The 24,902-nt window shown below is 41.9% G+C and overlaps 1 protein-coding gene across 4 annotated transcripts in view; it reads left to right on the forward strand.

The window, feature by feature from the left end:
* XPO7 (exportin 7) overlaps positions 1-24,590 on the forward strand; it is an 88,291-nt gene extending 63,701 nt beyond the window's left edge. For 2 of the 4 annotated variants that reach the window (XM_032288403.1, XM_032288406.1), the window contains exons 10-28: positions 609-755; positions 1,866-2,038; positions 3,860-4,053; positions 4,812-4,917; positions 6,426-6,561; positions 7,382-7,455; positions 8,597-8,677; positions 9,591-9,654; positions 10,051-10,159; positions 11,096-11,202; positions 14,081-14,169; positions 14,914-15,021; positions 17,452-17,534; positions 17,784-17,998; positions 18,227-18,365; positions 19,711-19,871; positions 21,115-21,213; positions 21,790-21,917; positions 22,985-23,703. In XM_032288403.1, the coding sequence (XP_032144294.1) occupies positions 609-755; positions 1,866-2,038; positions 3,860-4,053; positions 4,812-4,917; positions 6,426-6,561; positions 7,382-7,455; positions 8,597-8,677; positions 9,591-9,654; positions 10,051-10,159; positions 11,096-11,202; positions 14,081-14,169; positions 14,914-15,021; positions 17,452-17,534; positions 17,784-17,998; positions 18,227-18,365; positions 19,711-19,871; positions 21,115-21,213; positions 21,790-21,917; positions 22,985-23,078 (2,307 nt within the window). In that variant the 3' untranslated portion in view covers positions 23,079-23,703. Of the gene's footprint in view, positions 1-608; positions 756-1,865; positions 2,039-3,859; positions 4,054-4,811; positions 4,918-6,425; positions 6,562-7,381; positions 7,456-8,596; positions 8,678-9,590; positions 9,655-10,050; positions 10,160-11,095; positions 11,203-14,080; positions 14,170-14,913; positions 15,022-17,451; positions 17,535-17,783; positions 17,999-18,226; positions 18,366-19,710; positions 19,872-21,114; positions 21,214-21,789; positions 21,918-22,984 lie in introns of all 4 variants that reach the window. The other 2 variants (XM_032288402.1, XM_032288404.1) reach the window with 1 other exon arrangement.
* Positions 24,591-24,902: the final 312 nt, after the last annotated feature.

Below are 24,902 nucleotides of genomic sequence, written 5' to 3' on the forward strand. Positions count from 1 at the left end.
GCATATGCTAACAGAGGAAGACATATACCAGGAAACATACAATTAAATATACTGGTAGAATAAATTTTAAAAATCTATAATATTTGTTATAACTCTGTCATGTAAACAACATATGAATAAAGTGATATAACTATATGAAACATTTGTATAACTTTGCTAACTATAGATTATTTGTGCTTAATGATCAGTTTGACAGATGGAGGATGAAAATTTAGATTTCCTTTGATTGGTAACAATCAATAAGCAAAGAAGCCAGTCACGTCTTAGAATGTGCCCACTTCTGCCGTAATGAGCTTTACAGCCTCAGTGTGATCCTTCTAGGCTTCTGTTTCAAACCTTGTCCATTGAGGCTAATAATCTCATCTCATCTCATGGGATAATTATTGAGAACATATCAGATGATAAATATTACTGTCCCTTTTTAAAGTGACTTTTTAAAAAATTGTTTCTGAATATTATACAGATGTATCATTCTGAATCATGACTTGTAGCCTAGAAGTTAAAAAGTAGATTTTACCCCATCCCCCATGCCATCCCAAGTATACATCATTCTTGAAGTACTGGTGAGTCATATTTTACATTTTATTTTTCTCTTGTGCTATTGCCAGAGCTTGTCAGACCCAAACAATTACCATGAGTTTTGCAGACTACTGGCCCGATTGAAGAGTAACTATCAATTGGGAGAATTGGTAAAGGTGGAAAACTACCCTGAAGTCATCCGATTGATAGCCAACTTCACAGTGACCAGCCTACAGGTTTGTCTTTGATTGCTTGTATCTTCCTTCCTAAATACTGGAATCTCTTCTCTTGCTTGTTGGCTTTTTTTTTTTTGGAGACAGAGTTTCGCTGTTGTTGCCCAGACTGGAGTGCAATGGCACGATCTCAGCTCACTGCAACCTCTGCCTCCTGGGTTCAAGCAATTCTCCTGCCTCAACCTCCCGAGTAGGTGGGACTACAGGCACGCACCATCATGCCCAGCTAATTTGTGTATTTTTAGTAGAGACAGGGTTTCACCTTGTTGACCAGGATGGTCTCTGTCTCTTGACCTCGTGATCCACCCGCCTCGGCCTCCCAAAGTGCTGGGATTATAGGCGTGAGCCACCACGCCCGGCCACTTGTTGGTTTTAACCATGTAAGAATATATATATTTTTTCTTGGCAAAGGTAAAAAGTATAGCCCTACAGAGTAGTTACTGTTGTGGCCCGTGAATTTACATTTATACAAGTGCAAGGATTGTGGGGAGAGGAACATGTGGGAATTAATAGGATAATATTTATACTCACACCAGAGAGAATTCCCTCAGAGTCACCCCAGAAAAGCCAAGGCTGGAACAGGGAGCCAGACAGAAGAGTAAAAAGAAAGTTAATTCCCTCTCTTTTTTAGTTGTGTAATAAAGAACAATGGGTCTCAAATTTTATGGCTTGTATCACAGTCATCTGGGAGACTGATGAAAAAATACAAGTTCTTGAGTCTTACCCCCATAATTTCTTGTTATAAGGGAATAAGGAAGATGCTACTCATTTTTCCCCCAGGAAGCTGTATTCACTAGGTCCATGGTAAAGCCCTGGTGTTTCTAATAACTTCTTCAGGTGATTCTCATGCATACTAATGGTTGAGAGCCGTGTGCATATGGCTTTCCTTGTGATATAAGGCTTACACAGCCAGCATATAGCACCTCTTCTCACTAGATGCTTAATCTTTGAGATACTAGTAAGCATGTTAAACTAGTTGCCATACACAGAACACCCCCACAAAAGTCTATCCTCTTTTTTAAAAAAAGAAAAAAGTACCTTCTGTGTCAATGGTGTAAGACTACTGTATAGATAAATGAAAAATATGCCTTCTGCTTTTCTACTTTTCATTAGCACTGGGAATTTGCCCCAAATAGTGTGCACTATCTTCTGAGCCTGTGGCAGCGGCTAGCAGCCTCTGTGCCATATGTCAAAGCCACAGAGCCTCACATGCTGGAAACTTACACTCCTGAGGTCACCAAAGCCTACATCACATCCCGGTTGGAATCTGTGCACATCATACTGAGGTAAGGAAGCTTAGCCTCATTCATTCCCCCACCAGTGGCCTGGGGTCACACTTCATAGAGATCAAACATCCCACTGGCATAAAGGTACTCGATGGGTGTCTCATTGGAGCTCCTACTGTTCATGGTTCTTTTTCCTTGTCAGCAGAGTAGCATGAGAGCATAAAGCCTGATAGGATAGCCTTGTGTCTTAAACATTCATATCCTATTCATATTCCCCCTTTCACTGTCCATAGTAATAGCTTCGAATACAGAGTATATTCATATAATATTTGTCCTTGCCACTGTTTTTCTTTAAATGTGAGAAACATTTATAAGATATAGATGATAAGAATTATAATGTGTAATTTATAGGCGCTTAATGTGAACTCCTAAAGAAATAAATGGATAAAGATTATACAATCTAGTTATCAACTCTAATTTCAGAGCTAGAGGACATAAGAATTCTAAGTCATTGATCACTGATTGCATTACCTTTACGTGTGATTTCTGTCTACATTGACTTAACTGAACCAGAAACCCGTAACTAAAGAAACATCAAGCCCCTTCAGAAATGACCTATATTAAATGAGGTTATCCCTGTTTATGTAGCTTTCTTGTGTATCTTTTTCATTGGCTGTTTTTCAAGAGACTTTACTTGGAGTCTGAGGGTCAGGGGCCTTTTAAAGTTAGATTCTTAATTTGCTTAGCTCCAAGTGCATTGAGTAGTCATGAGTTTTAGTCTTAACTGTTTATGACTTGAATCAGTTCAAAATCTGAGTATTCATGAAGTTCACCAGCAAGCCTTGTTCTTTCACCTCCATAGCTTCACCTCTTGAGGATTCAGCTGGCTTCAGTGAGGCATCATTGGAGAGTGGTTATATGTTTGTAGGCTCTGGGCCTGGATAGCCAGTTAGTAGCTGTGTACTCTTGGGCAAGTTTCTCCATTTCTGTATTTGTAAAATTAAAATAATAGCCTACTTCGTAAGGTTCTTACAAGGATTAAATTAATATGACCTGGTACAGTATGTAGCACATGGTAAGCACTCAGCTAGTTGTAGTGCTGCTGTTGACATTATACTGTAGTGTAACAACAGAAAAGCTCCTCCTTGGACAAGATGTTACAATCTAGGAGCCAGCAGATATGGCAAGACCTAGTACAGGTCCACAGTGCCTTGTTTGCAATTCCAAAGTCCAAGATGTGACAGAAGAAATTTCCTCATCAGTTTGGCATCAGAATTAACTTGTTTACAGAACTGGACAGGAGCTGGTATGAGACTATATATATAGATTTCTTAAAATCCTACATAGTATGACCATTTATAATATTCATACGTTTTGCTACAGGAACATTGAATTTGATGTGCCACAAAGCCCGCCAAGGGTTTTATGTGATACAGTAGAGGCATCCTACTGCCTTCCACCAATCTAAACATTTCTGAATTCCAAGACACATCTAGCCACAATGGCCTCCCACACAGGACTGTGTACTTGTCCCACGGTTTACTGTAGTCAAGAGCAAGCGAAAAACTAAGAGTCAAGAGATCAGAGAGGTGAGAAGGGCAAGACTTTGAGGTTGAAGGCAGAAAGACATTAAGAGATGAGAATTCAGATTGTAAGATTTGACACCAGCAAGCAGAATATACCTAAGGGAGACTGATGCTAGGGCGAAGACATCGGCCTTCTGACTTATTAAATATTCTTCCTTGGGAAAAAGTAATGTTGAGATGTAGGCCTCCACAGTTGGAAATGGTGGCTAACATGAAGAAGTCAGAGAGCTGATATTTTGGGGAAATCAGTAGGCATATTTTAAGAGTGCTGCCTTCCTTCTTCCCTTGGGAGTAGAGATGGCCTGGAAGATCCCCTGGAGGATACGGGACTGGTCCAGCAGCAGTTGGACCAACTGTCCACCATTGGGCGTTGTGAGTACGAGAAGACGTGTGCGCTCCTCGTGCAGTTGTTTGACCAGTCGGCCCAGTCCTACCAGGAGCTGCTACAGAGCGCCAGCGCAAGCCCAATGGACATTGCAGTGCAGGAGGGTGAGTGTGCAGCCTGCTGGGAACTCTAGAACTGTGAGGAGATGGTCTCCAGTACCCCTTCACTCATTGCCACCTCTTTCCTGCCTCCCCGCAAAAGGATTCTTTCATCATCACTTGCCCCTATATCCACAAGAATCTTTATGAATGAATGAATAAATCCCTCAAGGGACTAGGGAAGAAGAACTGAAATCACATCTGCAGTGAGACTTTGTTTTAAGAGATGAGGTCTTGCTATGTTGCCCACGCAGGCATTGCACTTCTAGGCTCAAATGATCCTCCTGCCTCAGCCTCCTGAAGTAGCTGGGACTACAGGCATGTGCCACCACACCTGGCTTCTGTCTGCTTTTTAATCCCCCACAGCGCAGCTGGGACCCAGCCGAGAGCTTTATGACTGCTAAATAAAGGCCCAGGGGAAACAGGGAGATAAGTTCAGATAGTAACCTGGACTTCCTGTTTTCAGCGGGCCTGGCTGGTGTTTTTAACATGGCACTGTGCCCAGCTTGGGGTGTTTTTAACTCTAAGGAAGTACTACACTCTAAAAGTAATGGCCTTGTCTGATACAGGAACATTGATTAACTAACGAATTTCCCCCTTAGTATTGCCCTTAACCAAAGCAGAAAAGTAACCATTCTCTGTAAGAAAAGTAAGGCTTTATGGTTTCACCATAGTGTTCTTAAGATTAAGGAAGTTTAGAGTGAGGAGTGTCTTCACAAAACCGTCACTGGAGGTGACACTAATGGGTCTGTCTCCTGCTGCAGGAAGGCTGACATGGTTGGTTTACATTATTGGAGCAGTGATCGGTGGCCGGGTTTCTTTTGCCAGCACTGATGAGCAAGACGCCATGGATGGTGAGCTTGTCTGTCGGTAAGTGCTCCGCACAGAAGCTCTCCACTCCGCCTCACTGGCATTTCTCCACTCCCCAATAGGGTCCTCTCCGCCTACAGAACATAATCTTAAGATGCTAACTGCCTGAGGCACAGCTTTCAAGCGTTTTATAAGTGCTGCAAGAACTGCCTATGATCTTTACTTAAAAAAAAAAAAAAAAACCAGCAATAATTTAGCAAGGAAATAATGGATACAGAATTAGGAAAACTAAAGCAGAGATTCTCTGTTAGATCTGTTTAAGGACAATATCTTGGAGTTAGTAAAACATGCACTGCTTTTGCACTGCTTTTGCAATCTCAAAATAAGTCTAAAAGGAAACTGTGGTTTTTTAAAGTTCACCAAAGATGGAGTTAATAGAGTTCCTACAGCCTTCCAAATCTCTTGGCCATACACTTGTCCACCTACAGGATTTCAACTTCTTTTGCATCTGTGCAATTTTCATTTTATCAAAAGCTTTTTTTTTTTTTTTTTTTGGAGATGGAGTCTTGCTTTGTCGCCTAGGCCAGAGTGCAGTGGCACTTGGCTCACTGCAACCTCTGCCTCCCGGGTTCAAGCGATTCTCCTGTCTCAGCCTCCCAAGTAGCTAGAATTATAGGTGCATGCCTCCATGCCTGGCTAAATTTTGTGTTTTTAGTAGAGATGGTGTTTCGCCATATTGGCCAGGCTGGTCTTGAGCTCCTGACCTCAGGTGATCCACCTGCCTCAGCCTCCAAAAGTGCTGGGATTACACGCATGAGCCAGTGAGCCACCATGCCTGTCCTTCAATATATGTATCTTCTGAAAATCCTCATTTGTCTCTTTGCACCCCCATTTTATCAGATGCCCATTTGCCCAGAGGCGCCTTAATCCTGACAAAAGTCTCCGTAGCATTTTCCCACTGGTGTTTTTTGAAGAGTTGAGCAAAGCTTTAATAAGAATGAAATCTAATGCCTTTCTGATTCTGCAGCCTAGTTCAGTACTCTGTGTCATATTATAAATTTAGTTTAAACAATGTCTTGCAGACTGGTTCTCAGCTTGAGTGTGGCAACACAGTGATTGAGTCTCATTCACTCATGGTATGTCACAAATAGTTAGCCATTCCCACGCTCAGATGTTAAATGACTCACTTATTATGACATCTGTATTCTCATTCACTTGCCTGCATTCCAATATCCTTTCTTTTGGGGAGAGGATACAGAGAAAAGGGATGAAGCCACAGGCAGCATTTCTGCTATTAATCCCTGGAAGTGTTTACCTACCTGTGAACATCATCCTTCATGTGTCTCCATTCCTTTCATGGCTCTGTGAGGAAGAAAAGATTGAAAACCCCTGGTCTAGTCCTGTCACATTTATATAGATGAACCTGGCTGCAGGAAATTGCTCTACCCAAGTACAAGCATACACAACCTGTACTTGTGTTGTGTAGAGTAACCAGGATGATAGCTTGTGTTGTCTAGAGTAACCAGGATGTCCTGCTGTTGAGAGAATGGTTGCTTCTCTTCCTCCAGGGTGCTCCAGCTGATGAACCTAACAGATTCTCGTCTGGCCCAGGCGGGTAATGAGAAGCTAGAGTTGGCCATGCTGAGCTTTTTTGAACAGTTTCGTAAGATCTACATTGGGGACCAAGTGCAGAAATCCTCTAAGGTAATGGCCTCTCAGTTGACGCCCCTTAGTTCTCACTTCTTACTCGTGGGATTGCTGATGGAGGGAAACAGTCGCTAATAATTCACATAATCTCCAGGTTTCAGGTAATAGGACAGTCCAAATGTTTTCTCTTAGTCTTTAAATTCTGGGAGATTCGTCAAAAAATTGGGCCCCCTTCTCAAGTGCTCCATGTGCTTAACAAATGGCCAGTCCAGGCATCTGTTGTTCTCCCACAAATGGGCAATTCTTAGTCTCCATACGTGAATTAATATTCAGAACAGCAGAAGATTTTGGCTTTTTGTAATTTCAGGATTTGAAAGGGACCAGTCAGATTGCTCAGCATCTGTCCAATAATACTTAAAAACTAGCTATCCTCGGCCGGGCGCGGTGGCTCAAGCCTGTAATCCCCGCACTGTGGGAGGCCGAGGCGGGTGGATCACGAGGTCAAGAGATCGAGACCATCCTGGTCAACATGGTGAAACCCCGTCTCTACTAAAAATACAAAAAATTAGCTGGGCATGGTGGCGCATGCCTGTAATCCCAGCGACTCAGGAGGCTGAGGCAGGAGAATTGCCTGAACCCGGGAGGCGGAGGTTGCTGTGAGCTGAGATCGCGCCATTGCACTCCAGCCTGGGTAGCAAGAGGGAAACTCCGTCTCAAAAAAAAAAAAAAAAAAAAAAACTAGCTATCCTTTCAGTAAATTTGTCTCTGGGATTCTTGTCCATTTTCTTCCACATCTTACCCCCGAGTGTGGACAAAAATAGTACCGGGGTGTGATTGTTCTAATTCATGTGTTCTGGTTACTTTCTCTTAACACCAGCTCTACCGCCGACTCTCAGAAGTTCTGGGCTTGAATGATGAGACCATGGTCCTAAGTGTCTTCATAGGAAAAATGTAAGTGTTTCAGCTTGCCACCAGCAAGAGTCCTTTGCAATCCTGTTGGAACTGTAAAATGTGATCTTGGCATTGTGCTGCCAGTGCCTGGTATTCCAGCATTGATCGTTTGCGTCAGAAAATTTGTGCATTTGAGTGTGTGACAAGCTGTGCTTAGAGATATGGCCCGGCCCCAGAGCATTCCAGGCTTGTACAGGCAAGGATTTAATTTTGTTCTTGCAGAATTTCCTCTTTAGCCTCTGGAATCACAGGTGAAACCCTGTCATGTCATTAGCAAAACAGACCTCCACCCCAGTAATTCCTGCTCAGCCTCTCACCCAATTGCTGTGCTCCAGGGATGCCCAGCATAGGCATTCGCTTTCTGTTGTTGATTTCCTCTAGTTATCTCCGCGAAGGGGAAAGCTCCACTTTAAAATGGGCTTATTCCTCCCAGGAAACATCACACCCTTTAAGAGTCTTGAGTTTCCAAAATCTACTGCTGCTGTTTGAACTGTCTTCAGAGTTGGAGCTCCTGATTGGCCCTTTTTTGGTTTTTTTACGTTATACCCCTTTGGTTACATTTTCCCCTTTTTAGGAGCTCAGTTTATTAAAGCACACGCTAGGAGCCAAATATATTACCCAGGGCTGTGTGCAAAGTGATATTTTGCCTCCTATCAACTGTTCCAACCCTAAACACTCATATCCATGAGCTGGTTAATAATTTAAGATGGAAAAAGCAAAGGAGGTCTAAAGGACTCTGCCAGCCAAGAATCCAGATGCAAGGGCTACTAGAATTCTGCAGCTGACAGTGGATGGTGCAGGTGCAGAATTATATACGTCTGCCTGTTATCACTGCCGCAGAAATCTCTTACCCTTGCTGCAGAAATCAGCCCTGGAGTGCCCCAGAATTCCAAGGGCCTGGGTATGGGCCAGTGTAGCTTTGGAACCAAGTAGTGAAGATTATCTGAAGGATAATTTTTCTAGTCAACCAAATGTAAGTACGGAGATTTCCTACCCATCTTTTTTTGTGGTCGTGATGTCTGTGAATTGGTGGTGCAGATGTGTGGTGACATTTGATGAATGACTTTCTTCTGCTCCCAGCCGTCAAGGAAACCAGCAAATCAAAAGGGTCTCCTGCTTTTTTTTTCTTTTTGTCCTCCAGCATTACCAACTTGAAGTACTGGGGCCGTTGTGAACCAATCACCTCCAAGACACTACAGCTTCTCAATGACCTCTCCATTGGATATCCTTTTCTAAGCTAGCTTCTGTGCACAAGAGAAACTGGCATGCCACAGTCTTAGAATCACGCCTCCTGCTCCTTGCACTTCAGTTTAGCTTTAGTGTGTACTCACTTATCTTCCATTTTCCTAGGAGTCACATAACGCTAGTGCCCACACAGAATATAGGAATAATTTCAGGCCCCAAAACTAAGCCGACACCCAACCTGAAAGTTTAGTACAGATTTATCCCTGTCTATTCCTTAGTTCCACAAGTACATAAAAGCCCATCTTACAGGTACACACTCTGTGTGATCAAGGCTTTAGTATCCTTAGTAGAGACAAAGTCCCTCTTAGTTTGTCCCATCAGCTGGTTGGTAGAAACATCCTGATTCCAGGCTTTGTGATAGAAGTAATGACTATACTTCCTCTTGACTTTAACTAGGTTTGCTATAAAGTTTGAATTGCTCTAGGGCAGCTTTTCACAACCAGAGGTCTGCAAGAAATGTATAAACTCTGTAAAATTATTAAAGTGACTGTTTTTCTCACTTCTCCAAATACTATATTTAGCTAATGCCATTCTAAATAGGAGAGAAGTTCATTCATTATACACAATATATGCCTCTTATGTAGAGCATTAGGGCCTAATTCTCTCTGGGAGCCCCTCCTGAGAGAAGTCCTTTTAGGATATTCATGATAATTGGGGAACCTGCTGGTTTTATCTGTTTTCTTACAGCTAGGAGTTTGATATAGGTGTTTTCTTATTAATTAAATAGTGCTTAGCAGAGTGCATTTTTCCATATTTGGCAGTGATATCTTCAAGTGGTTTTTAAAAAGTAAGATATTTGGGTAAACTGTCCTTTATTCTGAAAAACTTCCCTCTGTCCTAGAGTCTGAGTCTGCTTCATACTTTCCTTGACCTTCTTCCTTTGTCTTTACGTACAGTAGTGTAAGGAAGCTAGTGAAGCTTAGTGCGGTACAGTTCATGCTGAACAATCACACGGTGAGTGATTTTATCTTTTTTCCGGGCCCTCCTAGCACGTACACATACACTTTCTCAACACATAAAGGAGATATTTAAATGGAGGTCCCTGGTGTTGCTACCTTGCTGATTTCCACCACACTGCCAGATTACACTCACTGTTATCAGAGTGGCTCTTTGAGATCCAGATGATCTGAGTTATGGTGAAGTCACCTACTGCTACGCATACTGCAGATAAATTAGTAGTAGTAACAACAATACGCCCCCTTCAGAAAAAATAAACAAAATCTTCAGATCCTCAAGGAATGACTACATAGCCATTGCCTTGAAAGGGCTCAGTAATTCTCTGATTACTGGCTTGCATTCTGCCTCTAACTCGTGTTTTTACCATTTAACTTGTTTTCTTTTTTTCAATAGAGCGAGCACTTTTCATTTTTGGGTATTAACAATCAGTCCAACCTGACAGACATGCGGTGTCGGACTACCTTCTACACAGCACTTGGGCGTCTCCTCATGGTGGATTTAGGTACCGTAAGAAATCCTAGTGGCTCATGAAGTCGTCTGGCACTATTCTAAATTTTTATTTGAGGACAGAAAACTGGATGGGGGAAGGCTTTTCTGTTATTTCAACAGTAACAAAACTATCTGAAATAACAGTCTGATTTCACCAAGAACAGATCATGCTCTGAAGGTCCTTGTAACTGGAAGAGAATAACAATCTGCTTGTGAAGTTTTTATCTGATATGCAGTGGCTTAAAAATTCTCTTCATATTTCTTGGGTGTTAAATAAGGGAATTGAGATTCCTAAATGTATCTTGTTGGCCAGATAACTTGTCCACCCCACACTGAGGTGTAAACCCACTTGAAATGATCAAGAAAACTTTTTATTATCCAGTTTTCTAGCACAGATGAGCCAGAAGGGCTTAATCACTTTTGTAGCACTAGTGGTGGTATTAGCAGTTTTAGGTCAATTAATAACTAAAGCTCAGTGGTATTACTCTAATTTTGAGCTGTTTAAATTTAACCCTACTAAAATGACATGAAACTTTCTAGGTTTATGAAAGGTGACTTTAAATTAAGTGTGAATGAAGCCTCTGAACCCATTTGAAGTTTGAGTCTCATCTAGTTCTCACGCAGCAGCTTCAGTCCTTTCTCCACTGACTCTAATTCTCACCAAATCAAAATAAATAACGTAGTGCCTTATACACATATGAATCTCTGACACTGTGGCTCAGTGTCAACAAACCTAGCCTAGACTAGGTGATTTCTGTCATTTTGTAGTTTAATAATTCTGTTTCTGTATAAACATGTTATTCTTAAATTGCTACTAATACTTGTTGGGATAATAAAGGGACCCCCTGGAGTTCTCCTGGGTCTGCTCATCTTTCATTCCGTCTTCCCATGTATGCACAGCTTTGAATTCTTGTTATTGGAGTCACACCCTTGGATGTTTCTTTTACAGGAGAGGATGAAGATCAGTATGAGCAGTTCATGCTGCCACTCACAGCAGCATTTGAGGCTGTGGCCCAGATGTTTAGCACCAATAGTTTCAATGAGCAGGAGGCAAAGGTGAGTGAATGTTTCACCCAGTAATTAATCATCTTCTGGTTTAGGGCAGTCCCCAGTAGAAAATCGTGCTTGACTATAAACTATCCACTGCCTTAGCTTTTTATTTAATATCTTGGACTTCTGGGGTTTTGGAATTGCAAAACCAGTAGAGATTTGTAAACTTTTATTTGTATATGGCATTGTATTTACTTAAGTAGCTCTTAGGTTTTTTTTTAATCTAAGCTTCCAAATTTATTAGCATAAAATTGTTTACAGTTTTCTTACTGCCTTTTAATCTCAGTTTTATCTTTACGTCCCTTTTTCATTTTTAATACTGCTCATTAGTGACAAGTTGGGTTTTCCTTTTTTTTTTTGAGATGGAGTTTTGCTCTTGTTGTCCAGGCTGGAGTGTGATGACATGATCTCTGCTCACCACAACCTCTACGTCCTGGGTTCAAGTGATTCTTCTGCCTCAGCCTCCCGAGTAGCTGGGATTACAGGCGTGTGCCACCATGCTTGGCTAATTTTGTATTTTTAGTAGAGACAGGGTTTCTTCATGTTGGTCAGGCTGGTCTCAAACTCCCAACCTCAAGTTATCCACTCACTTTGGCCTCTCAGAGTGCTGAGTTTATAGGCGTGAGCCACCACACCTAGCCAGGTTTTCTTAAAATTGTGGTAAAAACCAAATTGTACCATCTTTACCATTTTTACATGTACGGTTTACTGATGTTAAGTCTTTCTTTCTTTTTTTGAGATAAAGTGTTGCTCTGTTGCCCAGGCTGGAGTGCAGTGGTGCTGTCTGAGCCCACTGCAACCTCTGCCTCCTGGGCTCAAGCGATTCTCCTGCCTCAGCTGCCCGAGTAGCTGGGATTATAGGTATGTGCCACCACGTCCAGCTATTTTTTGTATTTTTAGTAGAGAGGAGGTTTCACTATGTTGGCCAGGCTGGTCTCAAACTACTGACCTCTGGTGATCTGCCTGCCTTGGCCTCCGAAAATGCTGGAATTACAGGCGTGAACCACCACGCCTGGCCAATGTTAAGTATTTTTACATTGTTGTGAAATAAATCTTCAGACTCCACAATATTAAGATGGAACATTTTCGTTATTTAGTTCTTTGTGGTTTCTAATTTCCATTGAGATTTCTTCTTTGACACCTGAGTCATTTAGAAAGGTTTAAGAATTTCCATATATATCAGTTTTTGTTTTTGTTAGAGACAGAGTCTCACTCTATTGCCTAGGCTGGAGTACAGTGGCATGATCATGGCTCACTACAAGCCTTGAACTCCTGGGCTCAAGCAATCCTCCTGCCTCAGCTTCCCATGTAGCTGGGATTAATGTCCAGTAAATTTCCTTATATATGTAATTTTAAGTTCTTGTTTTTTAGCTGTTAGAATTGTCATTTCTTGATTGTTGCTTTCCTCATCTTTTTACTTTATATATACTGTTTTCTTGACTTGTATAGATCTCTGTGTCAAAAGTAGAAGACACCAGGATGTTACTATTGGTAGGACTTTTTACAGTATTCCTCAGGACACCAATGCTGAATGGTAGACCTACCAAATAGCCAGGGTATTGCCAGAAAAAAATGCCAGGCGTTACCTAACATTCTAAATTTCTCCTTTTTCATCTTTAGCCTTTCTTTCTCCATCTATAAATCAGCAGTGTAGGCAGAGAGCAACACCACTTAATACAACTCTCTCTCCCCTTTATATTTGTGTTTTAGGATCTGAGATAGGTACCATTCAAAGCTTCGATTATTGTGGAACATATTGGCAACTTTAGGCAAGAGTGTCAACCAATATCAAGGATTTAGGGATATCGGTGAATATCAGCCCTTTTCCCATCATGTGGTATTAGTTTCATATAAAGCAAGTAAAATTAACCAAAAGAATCACCTTGGTAATGGTCTACAACTGTCACCCACTTCGTAGCCATGTCCCATGTAGTCTTTTAAGAGATTGACCAAGTCTTGAACTGGAGTACTGAGAGCTTGTGGTATCAGCTTGAGAACTGTTTGCTTACAAGCAGGCTGTTAACAGAAGTGCTGACATTTTTGCCAAATGTGTTGAGATCTCCAAATGTGCAACCTTCTTGAGCATATTGATGACTACTAGATTTTGTTGTTGTTGTTCTTGTTGTTCTGTCTTCACGTTTGGAGACAAACCCCAAACTATAAATTTTAAAGCAGTTTTATTGCTGTTCATGCCACAAGTAAAAGTTCTGTTGAGAGAGTGAGTATTGGATTTGGGGTCTTGGTGCAATGTATGAGTCTTGATCTGGGCCCTCCTGCTACCTAGCAACATGACTGTGGGCAAGGTTTTTGTCCTCTTTAGTCCTCAGTCTCTTTTTCTGTAAATGGAGAGTACAGATTCAACATAGGCTCATCTGGATGGCCCACCCAAAGGGAGAGGCACTATGTGGACTCCCCTTTGTCTTCCTCCTGGCAGGGCTTGCATCTGACTTCCTTTAAGGTATAAACCATTAGGGTACATATGGCTCTTCTACCTCTTCTTCTTTGGGACTTCTGGTTTTCTTTTTTGCCTTTTTCTGGCTTGAGTGGGTTTCTGTGCCGTGCGCATGTGTGTATGTGTGTGTGTCTCTCTCCCTGGGTGGGCTCAAAGCTTTTTCACTTTTTACATATGATGTATTACTTTAATGTCTTAAAACCTTGTCAGCCTCTATTTTTGCAACGAACCAGGAACCTATACTTGGCATAACAAACTTCAAAGCTAATTTTTCAAGTGAAAATATCCCATTCTAGGATGGAAGAGACTGAATCAAAATATTTCAGGAGTATTTGTTGAACTGTGAGAGGAAGAGCTTGATGACCTGTGGAATCCTTATCAGACTGTTTTTTCTTTTCTTCTATTTTAACATGTTTTTGCCTTCTACTACAGCGAACTCTAGTTGGCCTAGTAAGAGACCTGAGAGGGATCGCTTTTGCTTTCAATGCCAAGACCAGCTTCATGATGCTCTTTGAATGGATGTATCCTAACTCTGACTAGGAGCACACCTACAGCAAGCCTTAACTGAAGTGTGATTGGGTGATGGGGTCAAGAGAGGGTGTGCAGGGAAGGGAAGGCGTAGTGAGGCAGAGAAGATGAAGAGCTACCCAAAAGGCCTGCATGTGTTCTGGAAGCCACCATTTCACAGTGGTCTAATGACAGACATAAGGTTGTCTGAGGTTAGAACATGAATGAGGTGGTCTCCCAGTTTCTCTTTTGGATCTCAAATATAAATGCCTGTGGAACTATATACCACTGTAGAACTGTTGATTTTGCTATATTTAGAGAGATGTTTCAGTCTAAGGAAAAAAAAACAAATAATAGTTTTTACAAATTAGGAAGTCTTAAGTTTACTGACTCTCTAACCTTGCGCAGATTATTTGAAATCCAGGTGCCTCTTTCTGTAATAGTTACATAAAGGAAATGAGCTGATCCCCTGTCATACCATAGAAGTGGTAAGAGGATAAATAACAATCTGAAATACATCATGTTCTTTAGAAGAAAGGCACTAGGTAAATTAAAATGTATTACTAGATGCCTTTTACAGGTTAAAGAACACAAAATCACTTTAGTGTTTTCTGGTTAGAAAGACCTCCAACGTTAGCAAGCAAGAGACTGGAACTTAACTGTAATTTGACAGTCTGTGCTTGGCTAGTGCTAAAAACCTATTTTAAATTCTGTACCTTTCTTGAATCAGAAATCCTTCCTTAGCTTCTCATTTACAGATATCCATCCTACATGCCAATTCTCCAACGGGCAATTGAGCTCTGGTACCATGATCCAGCCTGTACCACACCTGTACTCAAGCTGATGGCTGAATTAGTTCATAATAGGTAAGCAAGAAGCACAGCTTCCAAGGTTACAGCTGCCCTGTTATCTGAGAGAGTTTGTTGTATCTAGTGCTTTGGGCAGATTGTGGGAGATGAGATTTACTGCTGCATTTTAAAATTTGAAAAGTTTTTATGTATGTTTTTGTTTGAAAGAACAGTATTCCTAACTACACAAAATCATAGCCCACTGCAGGAAATAAGTTACTTTTAAAGAGTCTCCACGGGGGCACAGTGGCTCACGCCTGTAATCCCAGCCCTTTAGGAGGCCGAGATGGGCAGATCGCTTGAGTGCAGTAGTTCAAGATCAGCCTGGGCAAGATGGTGAAACCCACCCCTGCAAAAAATTAGCCAGGCATGGTGGCATACACCTGTAGTCCAGCTACTCAGGAGGCTGAGGTGGGAAGATCACTTTAGCCTGGCAGGCAGAGGATACATTGAGGCCAAGATTAAGCCATTGCACTCCAGCTGGGTGACAGAGTAAGACCCTGTCTCAAAAAAAAGTAAAATAAAAAGAATCTCCAGATGTCCATTCTTAGGAGAAGTAAATTTGGCAACCAATATTCTGATTTCCTGCTCACGGATATAAAGGTTAACATTTGGTAATGGTGCCTTGTCCATCACATTTCATGGTTAGAGATGTTGAGAAGGATATGATCGGTATCAGAATAGCTTTATCTTCACTGTCTCCATGAGACCTTTTATAACCACAATGATTACAAATAGTTCTTTCTTTGTTGAATTATTAGGTCCAGAATAGAAGATGTCATTGTACACCTTATTTCACTCACACTGTTAGGCTCTGATGTGCTATGCTTAGCTATCTGCCAGAGATGGGTAAATTATAAAACTCACATGTACTGCTTAAGTTTATATCTTATGCTAGTTTATAAGAACAATTAAAAGGACTTAGAAGATTTAAAAAAAAAAAAAAAAAAAAAGGAATACTCTTTCTTAAGAAAGGGATTTATTAAAAAGGTTGTGGCAGGAGCAATAAAAATTTACTTTTAAAAAGTCAGAATGATTTTCAAAACACCAAATTAGGATAGTAAAAAAGAAAAATCTAGCACCTTAGCTTTCCCAGAATTTCAGATACGTGCATTGGTCTCTCATGGGAGTCCTGAGACAGTAAGTTTTAAAACTACCTTAGGGGGTGGGTAATACTCAAAGAAGCTATAACCTCCCAGGAGGCATATATTCAGGAGTTACTCATTTATAACGTAGATACTCGAGAGCACTTGCTCTTTGCCCAGCCTTCGTAGCCACTATGCCAGACAAAATCTCTACCCTCTGATGTTACAAATGGTGAGGAAGACACAATAAAAACAAGTATGGAAGATCTTTCCAGATAGTGATTGCCATGAAAAAAAAAATAAATAAAGCAGTAAAATAGAGGAGAATTAAAGGATAGGAGGGTCAGGGAAGACCTCTCTGAGAAGGTAATATTAACTAGGATCTAAATGACGAGAAAGATTCTGGTAGCCCTGCAAAGATAAGAGATGTTCTAAACAGAAAACAACTGCAGGAGTCCTGAGATAGGATAAGCTTGCTGGGACTTGTGGCACGAGTCTGGTGGATGGGGGAGGCTGTGGGAGCGGGGTCAGACCAGTGAAGCAGAGCCAGATCATCTAGCGTCTCAGTACAGCAGTAGTGAGGAGTGGGCATTTATTCTCGTTGCAGTGGGAAGCCGCTAGAGTGTTTTCAGCAAGGGATTAAAATGATCTCATTTAAGTTATTTAAAGGCTTCCATGAGAAGAATGGGACTGAAGGCAGGTAAGAATAGGAGCAGAGAGACTGTAAGGGAGAGGTGGATTCGGGGTATGTTTTAGTTAGATGTTGATGGATTCAGTGTTGGGGGTAGGAAAGAGGAAGTAGGAAGCACTCCTAGGCTTTTCAGGTCTTACCTTGAGTCTAGTGAAGCTTATCAAAATGTGGAGCAGACAAAAGAGAAGATTGTTAGAAATGTCTATCTTTTCTGTCCGGCTTCTTTTAGACCATTCCAATTCCCTTTGTATCCTTTCTTCATATAAAATAGTAACAGTGCCTTTGCCCCTCTCTCAGATGCCACTGAAGCCATAAAGATCCATGCAGACTATTGGCTGAAGGGCTCTGAGTTAGTACCAAGAGGTGACTGGTAGAAAGTATACTTTAATCAAATAAAATTGAGATTTGTAAGACAGTAATTTTATCTGCTGCCTTTTTTCTTCTCTTTTAAATGTTTTTAATTTGAGCAGCAGAATCTGAATCTAGCATGTTGGTCTTCAAGATGGAAGCTACATTATTGGTTAAATATCTATAACTTGGTTATCCTCATTAGAATAGGCAGGCTACTTATTTTAATGTAAATGCAGGATCACCCAAGGTGTGAGAGCCTCAAGTACCCTAGTCTTCCCAGAAAACAGTCTGACGTTTTCTCCTCCTGTGCCCTTCGCTCAGATCCCAGCGACTCCAGTTTGATGTCTCTTCCCCCAATGGCATCTTACTCTTCCGAGAAACCAGCAAGATGATAACAATGTATGGTAAGTGCTTCAGAGAATCATGCCCCTCAAAGTTAATTCCAGCTCACTCACCACACTGTAAGCAGCCTGTGGGTCTCCGGCCAGCCCTGGCAAGAGCCAGGACAGCATTGCTATTGTATGCTAATACATGTGCATTAGAGTGCCACCTGTCACCAGGGGCCTGCTGGAATTTGCCTTTGGAGTAGGAAGGCTGATATAAATGAGCACTTCTAATGTAGTTGAATAAACATATATGACATGTCTACTCAGGCAATCGCATCCTGACACTAGGAGAGGTCCCAAAGGATCAGGTCTATGCTCTGAAGCTCAAGGGCATATCCATCTGCTTCTCCATGCTGAAGGCTGCTCTCAGTGGGAGTTACGTCAATTTCGGAGTCTTTCGTCTCTATGGAGACGATGCCCTGGACAATGCTTTGCAGACCTTCATCAAGCTGCTCCTCTCTATTCCCCACAGTGATCTCTTGGTAAGCCTTACGCTACATTGCCAGAATCTTGTTCCTCATCACATTTAGCCTTTTTCACCTAAGACCATGATGGAAAAACTCTCGAAAAACTATATAGGCTAGCTCTTTTCTGCTATAACTAAGTCTTTTGTTTTCCCAACTGAAAGGAGCTAAGCTATTTAAGATCGTCTCCCTGCATGCTGGAGTGCATGGTGCCTAAGCTGATTTTCTTCCTCCTCTCTCCCACAGGATTACCCCAAGCTCAGCCAGTCTTATTATTCACTACTGGAAGTCCTGACCCAGGACCATATGAACTTTATTGCAAGCCTGGAACCTCATGTCATCATGTATATTCTCTCTTCCATTTCTGAAGGACTTACTGCTCTTGGTAAGCACGTGGGTGGGGTGGGTAAGTTGGTGGGTTGGTTTTTTTCTTTTGTTTTGTTTTGTCTTTTAACCACTTAACAGAAAGAGAGAAGCTTTAGAGATAAGCAGGAGCAAATCTGGAGATAATGAAGGGGGCCCATAAGCCATATTAGGCTGTTTGAACTCTGTCCTAAGGGCCGTGGAAGCTGGGGAAAGGTTTCACACAGCTAGCTCCATAAGTTTTTTCATCCTAGTCCATATGGTTCCTGTCAACCAATTTGTTTATAGGTAATATGTGTATGTAATAGGGATATGTGTTTTGTAATAGGTGTATGTGTTCGGAGAGTAAAACACATTTTTATATTAGGCTGAGCAAAACCTAAGTAGGAGGATTAAGTCAGCTGCCAAATAGTGATGATATATTGCAAATACACATAGACTGACTTGTAGATTATCAACTGTGGTGAATTATCCATGCCTCTGTGCCACTTTGATGCACATTCACTTCCATTTCCACTATTCCATCAGGGTGCATAGCCATATGTAGTACAGTCCAGTCAAAGTATCAGCCCTTGCTTTGGAAGACTGTTGTCTTACTGAAAATAGAGGGACCTTTGTATAAACCATCAGTCCCTTAGGAATCAGAGAATTGCTTACTCTTTTAAGGGTTCATCCCTTAGTCCTTTGGGCTCACCTCATCAGTGCTGTACTGTTCCCTTTGTAAAGATGCATAGAAGAGTCTGCAGCTTCCCTCAGAGATGCGCTGGAGATAAACACGTAATATAGCACAGCCCATTCTAACAAACGATAGACATTCATAGGCTACATCAGTCTTGGTTTAATGACATCCTGCAGGTAACTCAGAGCATAGGCTCCTACCCCAGGCTTCTTGGATTCCAATCACAGCTTTTGCAGTTACTGTCAGTTGATCCTTAGGCCGATGCATAACCTCTCCAAATTCTGGTTTCCTCATATGTAAAACAGAAAACCTACTGCCTGGAGTTCTTGAGACAATAAATTAGATAACACCTGTAAAGTACTTAGAACAATATCTAGCACAACAGAAGCACTTGCTAAATTAAACTGTCATTTTGTGTGCAGCAGAAGATGTACATCAACAATTCATTGAGACAGTAATTTCAGTATTCTTTATTTATATATATTTCCAATATTCACTTTCAAACTTAGAAATTGAGCCCAGCTGTACGATGAGGGTAAGAGGTTAACAAGGAGTCCTCCTGAGCAGTGGCCTTGGCTGAATTGGCCACAGGACGGACCTTAGTGGATGTCAGCCAAAGATAGATAGTCCATATTTGCCCAGGTCACCTTCAGCAGCTCTGTCCTACTCCTACCTTTCTTTCTTGCAGACACCATGGTATGCACAGGCTGCTGCTCCTGCCTGGACCACATAGTGACATACCTCTTCAAGCAGCTGTCACGTAGCACCAAGAAGAGGACCACACCCCTGAACCAGGAGAGCGACCGCTTTCTGCACATCATGCAGCAGCATCCAGAGATGATCCAACAGGTAAGAAAGTGATGGAGTGTCTGAAAGAGGAAGGACCTCTGCAAGACAGGGGAGGCCACACATGACTAACCTAACATCTCATCAGGTTCCTGCTGCTGAGATGAAGTTCGTTTCTTAAAGTTGCAGTGGATTTTGAGTTTGCCAAGTAATCACTGGATATAGAAAATCTGAAAAAAAAAATCAGGTTCTGGATTATTCTTCTGACTGTCATAGCAACCCCTGTGCCCTGGACCTATCACATGAGCACTATCCTCTTTTCTTTGAAAATTACTTTGCTCACCCACTGCAATAAATAGAGCAAGAGTTAGCAGCATCCAGCTTTCTAACAGCCCGTGCTCTTGTTTACAAAACGGGAACGTAAATGCAAGACAGAAGAAAATAACTGGCCACAGTGAGGTCAACTATATGCTTGCCCGTATTTGTATGCAATGAAAATAAAACTTGAAATAACTTACAGGAATAGATACTAGATAAAAATAGGTAAGGAAATGGGATCAGTAATTATTGAGATTTTAGCTAATCTTACCTTTGTCCACACTGTTCTCTAAAGAAGCAGTGACATGGCCAGGTGCGTAATCCCAGCACTTTGGGAGGCCAAGATGGGTGGATCACGAGGTCAGGAGATCGAGACTCCTGACTAACACGGTGAAACCCCATCTCTACTAAAAATACAAAAAATTAGCTGAGCATGCTGGCACGGGCCTGTAACCTCAGCTATTCAGGAGGCTGAGGCAGGAGAATTGCTGCAACCCAGGAGGCAGAGGTTGCAGTGAGCCAAAATTGCGCCACTGCACTCAAGCCTGGGAGACAGAGTGAAACTCCATCTTAAAAAAAAAAAAAAATGGCAGTGAGGGGCAGTGAATTAATTCAGAACTCCATCACATCCACAAAATATCATTAAACTGTCAACTCCAAGTACCTGGAAGGGATCATGCAAGGTGGTTTTGCCTACTGTAATTTTGTTTATGTGACCCCATCCCATTCCCCACAAGTCAGGGTGAACTGGAAAGATCCATTTGTAAGTGAAATTATCAAACCAATTTTAAGAACAGGAAAGGAAATGAGTATCTTAGAAGAAATGGTTACTTTGAAATAGAAGACTCAGATGAAGCTTCACAAACTATTTGTCAGACTTACCCTACACAGAAAAGGCCTTCAGTCTAATATACTCCTGTATTTGGAATCTGTCGTTTTATCTTGGGTAGCTGTACATAGGTCATTGCCTCAAATCCTCCGTTTTCAGATGCTGTCCACGGTGCTGAACATCATCATCTTTGAAGACTGTAGGAACCAGTGGTCTATGTCCCGACCCCTACTTGGCTTGATATTACTTAATGAAAAGGTGAGAGAGCGAGCTCCCTGGTGCCAACCCAGAAGACCACGCACTTCCTATCACCAGGCACTGAGAGAAATGTGTATAGAAACACCCCAGGATGGTGAAACAGGGAAAATGGGTCATTTACTGAACATGCCCCATTCATGTTTTCAGTATCACATAATCACTTAGTTGTTAGAAGTCAGCATGTGTGGTAGCTCACAGACACAGGGTAAAGGAGTGTTTCCCTCTCAGGAAATAAGAGAAACCTTTTAAGGAAGTAAGGTACTTGGGTATCAGAGGGCCTAAGACCTAAGTTCCATTTCTAGCTCTGCCATAAACAAGCTTTGAGATTCCTATAAAAGAAAGGGCTGGTTACATGACCCTTTTAAAGTGCTTTACAAATTAAAAATTCTTGATTTTTTTAGTAAGGTGAAGACATATTATCCTGGAAGGACTTGCCTGAATTTTTTTTAAGTGTCCAATTTTAGTAGATATTCCATTACTCTTTAGAGAAGAACATTTTTCATCCCTGACGGTGATAGAGGGCGAATCTGCCTTTCCCTGCATCTCTTACCTTCTGTTCCACTCCTTGCCCCACAGTATTTTTCTGACCTAAGGAACAGTATCGTGAACAGCCAGCCACCAGAGAAGCAGCAGGCCATGCATCTGTGTTTTGAGAACTTGATGGAAGGCATCGAACGAAATCTTCTTACAAAAAACAGAGACAGGTGAGTATAGAGTGTCCTGCCTAGAAATCTCAGACAGTTGTTATTTTTCACATCAGCGAAACAGGCAATTCCTTTAAAGCCTTTGTTTATCTGTGTTTGGAGGCCATCTAAAGCAGTGCTATCCAATAGAAAAGTGAGCCATGTTAAACAGGCAAAATTCATTTTAATGATATACTTTAACCCAGTGTATCCAAAATATTATATCAATGTGTAATCAGTATTTTTAAATTGTGGGTTTTCACATTCTTTTTATTGTACTACATTTTCAAAATCCTGTACATTTTACATTTAACAGCGTATCTCAATTCATACCTTTTTTTTTTTTGGGAGACGGAGTCTTGCTCTGTCACCAGGCTGGAGGGAAGGCCCAGTCTCGGCTCACTGCAGCCTCTGCCTCCTGGGTTCAAGTGATTCTTCCACCTCAGCCTCCCAAGTAGCTGGAACCACAAGCGTGTGCCACCACACCTGGCTAATTTTTTTGAATTTTTAATAGAGGCGGGTTCCACCATGGCCAGGATGGTTTTGATCTCTTGACCTCGTGATCTGCCCACCTTGGCCTCCCAAAGTGCTGGGATTACAGGCATGAGCCAAAGGCATTTTAATTTAAAATTAAGATGCAGTTGAGGAGCTGAATGTTAACTGTATTCAATTTGGAATCATTTCCTCAGTCACACTGGCCCTAATTTAGATACTCAGTGGCTATGTGTGGTTGGCAGCCACCCTATTGGACAGCACAGCACTACACCAACTGGTCTTGCTGCATTAAGAAAGGAGACTGTGTCCTTCACTTCCTGCCTCACTTTGTGAGAGTAACTTCCTACCTCTGTCAGTGACATTTCTTTTGTGCTGCCATGAGCCCAATGCAGCCCTCAGGGCCCCAGACTTGACCAGATCTCTAGGCCAACTTTCCCTTAGAGTCTTAAGACTGAGATTAACTGATCTTTGAAACAGAACCCATCAATTCATACATTCTACTTCCCATGCTTTAAAAAAAAAAAAAAAAAACTGTAGGCAAATAACTTTCCCTCACACCCTCCTCCCCCAACCCACATGCATCCTCTCTGCAGGTTCACCCAGAACCTGTCAGCATTCCGTCGAGAAGTCAACGACTCGATGAAGAATTCCACTTATGGCGTGAATAGCAATGACATGATGAGCTGACACCTCCTTGGACTCTACCTGTACAGAGCAGCGTCCCTTTGGTTTGGCCCAGAGGGGCGAACAATTGCAAGGGAGAGGGCCTGGCTGATCCTGGCTCCTTCCTCCAGGGGTGTGGGGAAAATGGCAAAGGTCAACTAGCTACTTCCCCAGGGAATAGGGGTGTGAGTGCACTCATTGGGGGGGGCAGGGCGCTGCTGGTTCCTGGGGGACTGGGTGGGAAGGGTGGTGGGAGGAGATAAGAAACACAAACTGAGACTCCAGCCCCTCCTCCTGGGGCCACCCAAGTGGGGAGAACCCCTAGTGTCCTGCCACAACCTGCCTTGTATAAACATGTACATTTTTTCATAACATTTTGAACAAGGTTTATATTGACTCAAGTTTAAAAACAAAAAGTGTGACTGAAAAATTTTTACAGAGTCTAGTGCACCAATGCTGATGTGAGGGGTTGTGTATGCGAGTGAAGAAAATGTGTATTCTGGTGGCCTGAAGCTTTACTGGACAAGGATGTGTGAGAGTGCAGAGATATATTTAGTGACACAGTAGAGAGGCAAAAAAAAAAAAAAAGAAAAAAAAAGCTAAAATTCCAAATGTATATTTTTTCGTATTGCCCTGTCCTCACCCAGAAATGATCACTTCCTGTTACTGTATTAACCCTTGTTATTAGGAACTCTAAGCCATGCCAGAACACCGTCCCTCCCCTTGGACCGTATAGGTTCTGCCCTGGGTCCCTGGCCCCTTGCAGTGACAAATAACTCCAGCTAAAAGTGTTTGGTGTTCTTATCCCCATCCTCTTTCCCACTTTGCTTACCTTCATCCTCAGACAGATGCCTCTTGCTTTTAAAAGTTGGATTTAACGACATGTTGTAGGGTTCTTGGTCTCTGTGAAGATAGAGGCCAGAGAGAAGGAAGTGAGCCCACTGCTCTCCTATGGGGCAATGTGGGTGAGTCCACCAGAGGCCCTGCTGTGTGTGGCCAATAAATTTCAGTCTTCCCCAGCCCTCGAGGCAGTGTGTGTGGATGTATGCGTGTGGATATTTATATATGTACCCTGCACTCATGAATGTATGAACTGGAGGAAGTTACTACAGTGGAGGGGTTCTTAATAACAAGGTCTACCTAGCATGAAGTATTTAACATTCTCCCACTCCTTAAAAATATACATTTTTATAAAATGAAAACCATAATAAATGTTTTGAATATTAAAAAAATTAACCTACAGAAGAAAATTAATGGAGAAAGCTATTTGCCTTGTACTTTTTCCACAATTATTGCTGCTAGTTGTACACATCTCTAGTTCAGCTCTTGCCCACGGGACACTCATCAATTAGGTTTTATTTTTATTTCTCTCCTCTACCCCCAGAAACAAGCCTGTTAATTTTTTTCCCTTCTCCTCTGGCGACTGTGTGATGAATCCTTTCTTGCGTGATCAGGTTGCGGATAGACTTGTAAGGGTGTTTGCTGCATACAGTGTAAGCATTGTGACCGCCAATAAACTTCAATGGTTTCTACTGACCTGGCTTCAGCAATCATGTCCCGTGTGTGTCCAAGGACATATCTCACTCAAAACACGTGAAGATGTGTGAGGCATTCTTAAAAAGCTGGTAAATGATGGGCCCCTCTACCTGATCAAATTAACTTCTCATTGCACTCAGTTTCTTCTAATAGCATGATACGGTTGATTTATCTCTCTCAACAAAACCAATCACCTGCTGTTGTCCACAGCTATAAAGTGGAAGCCACTCTACCTCTCTATTAGCTTTCAGATAATAACATGGCTACGAGCAGACAAGTAGTAATTGAAGAAAGCCCGGTTGTGTTAATGTT

Source organism: Sapajus apella, unplaced genomic scaffold (assembly GCF_009761245.1).
Source record: "Sapajus apella isolate SASKATOON/1434 unplaced genomic scaffold, GSC_monkey_1.0 scaffold21, whole genome shotgun sequence".
In the NCBI taxonomy this organism is placed as follows: Eukaryota; Metazoa; Chordata; class Mammalia; order Primates; family Cebidae; genus Sapajus; species Sapajus apella.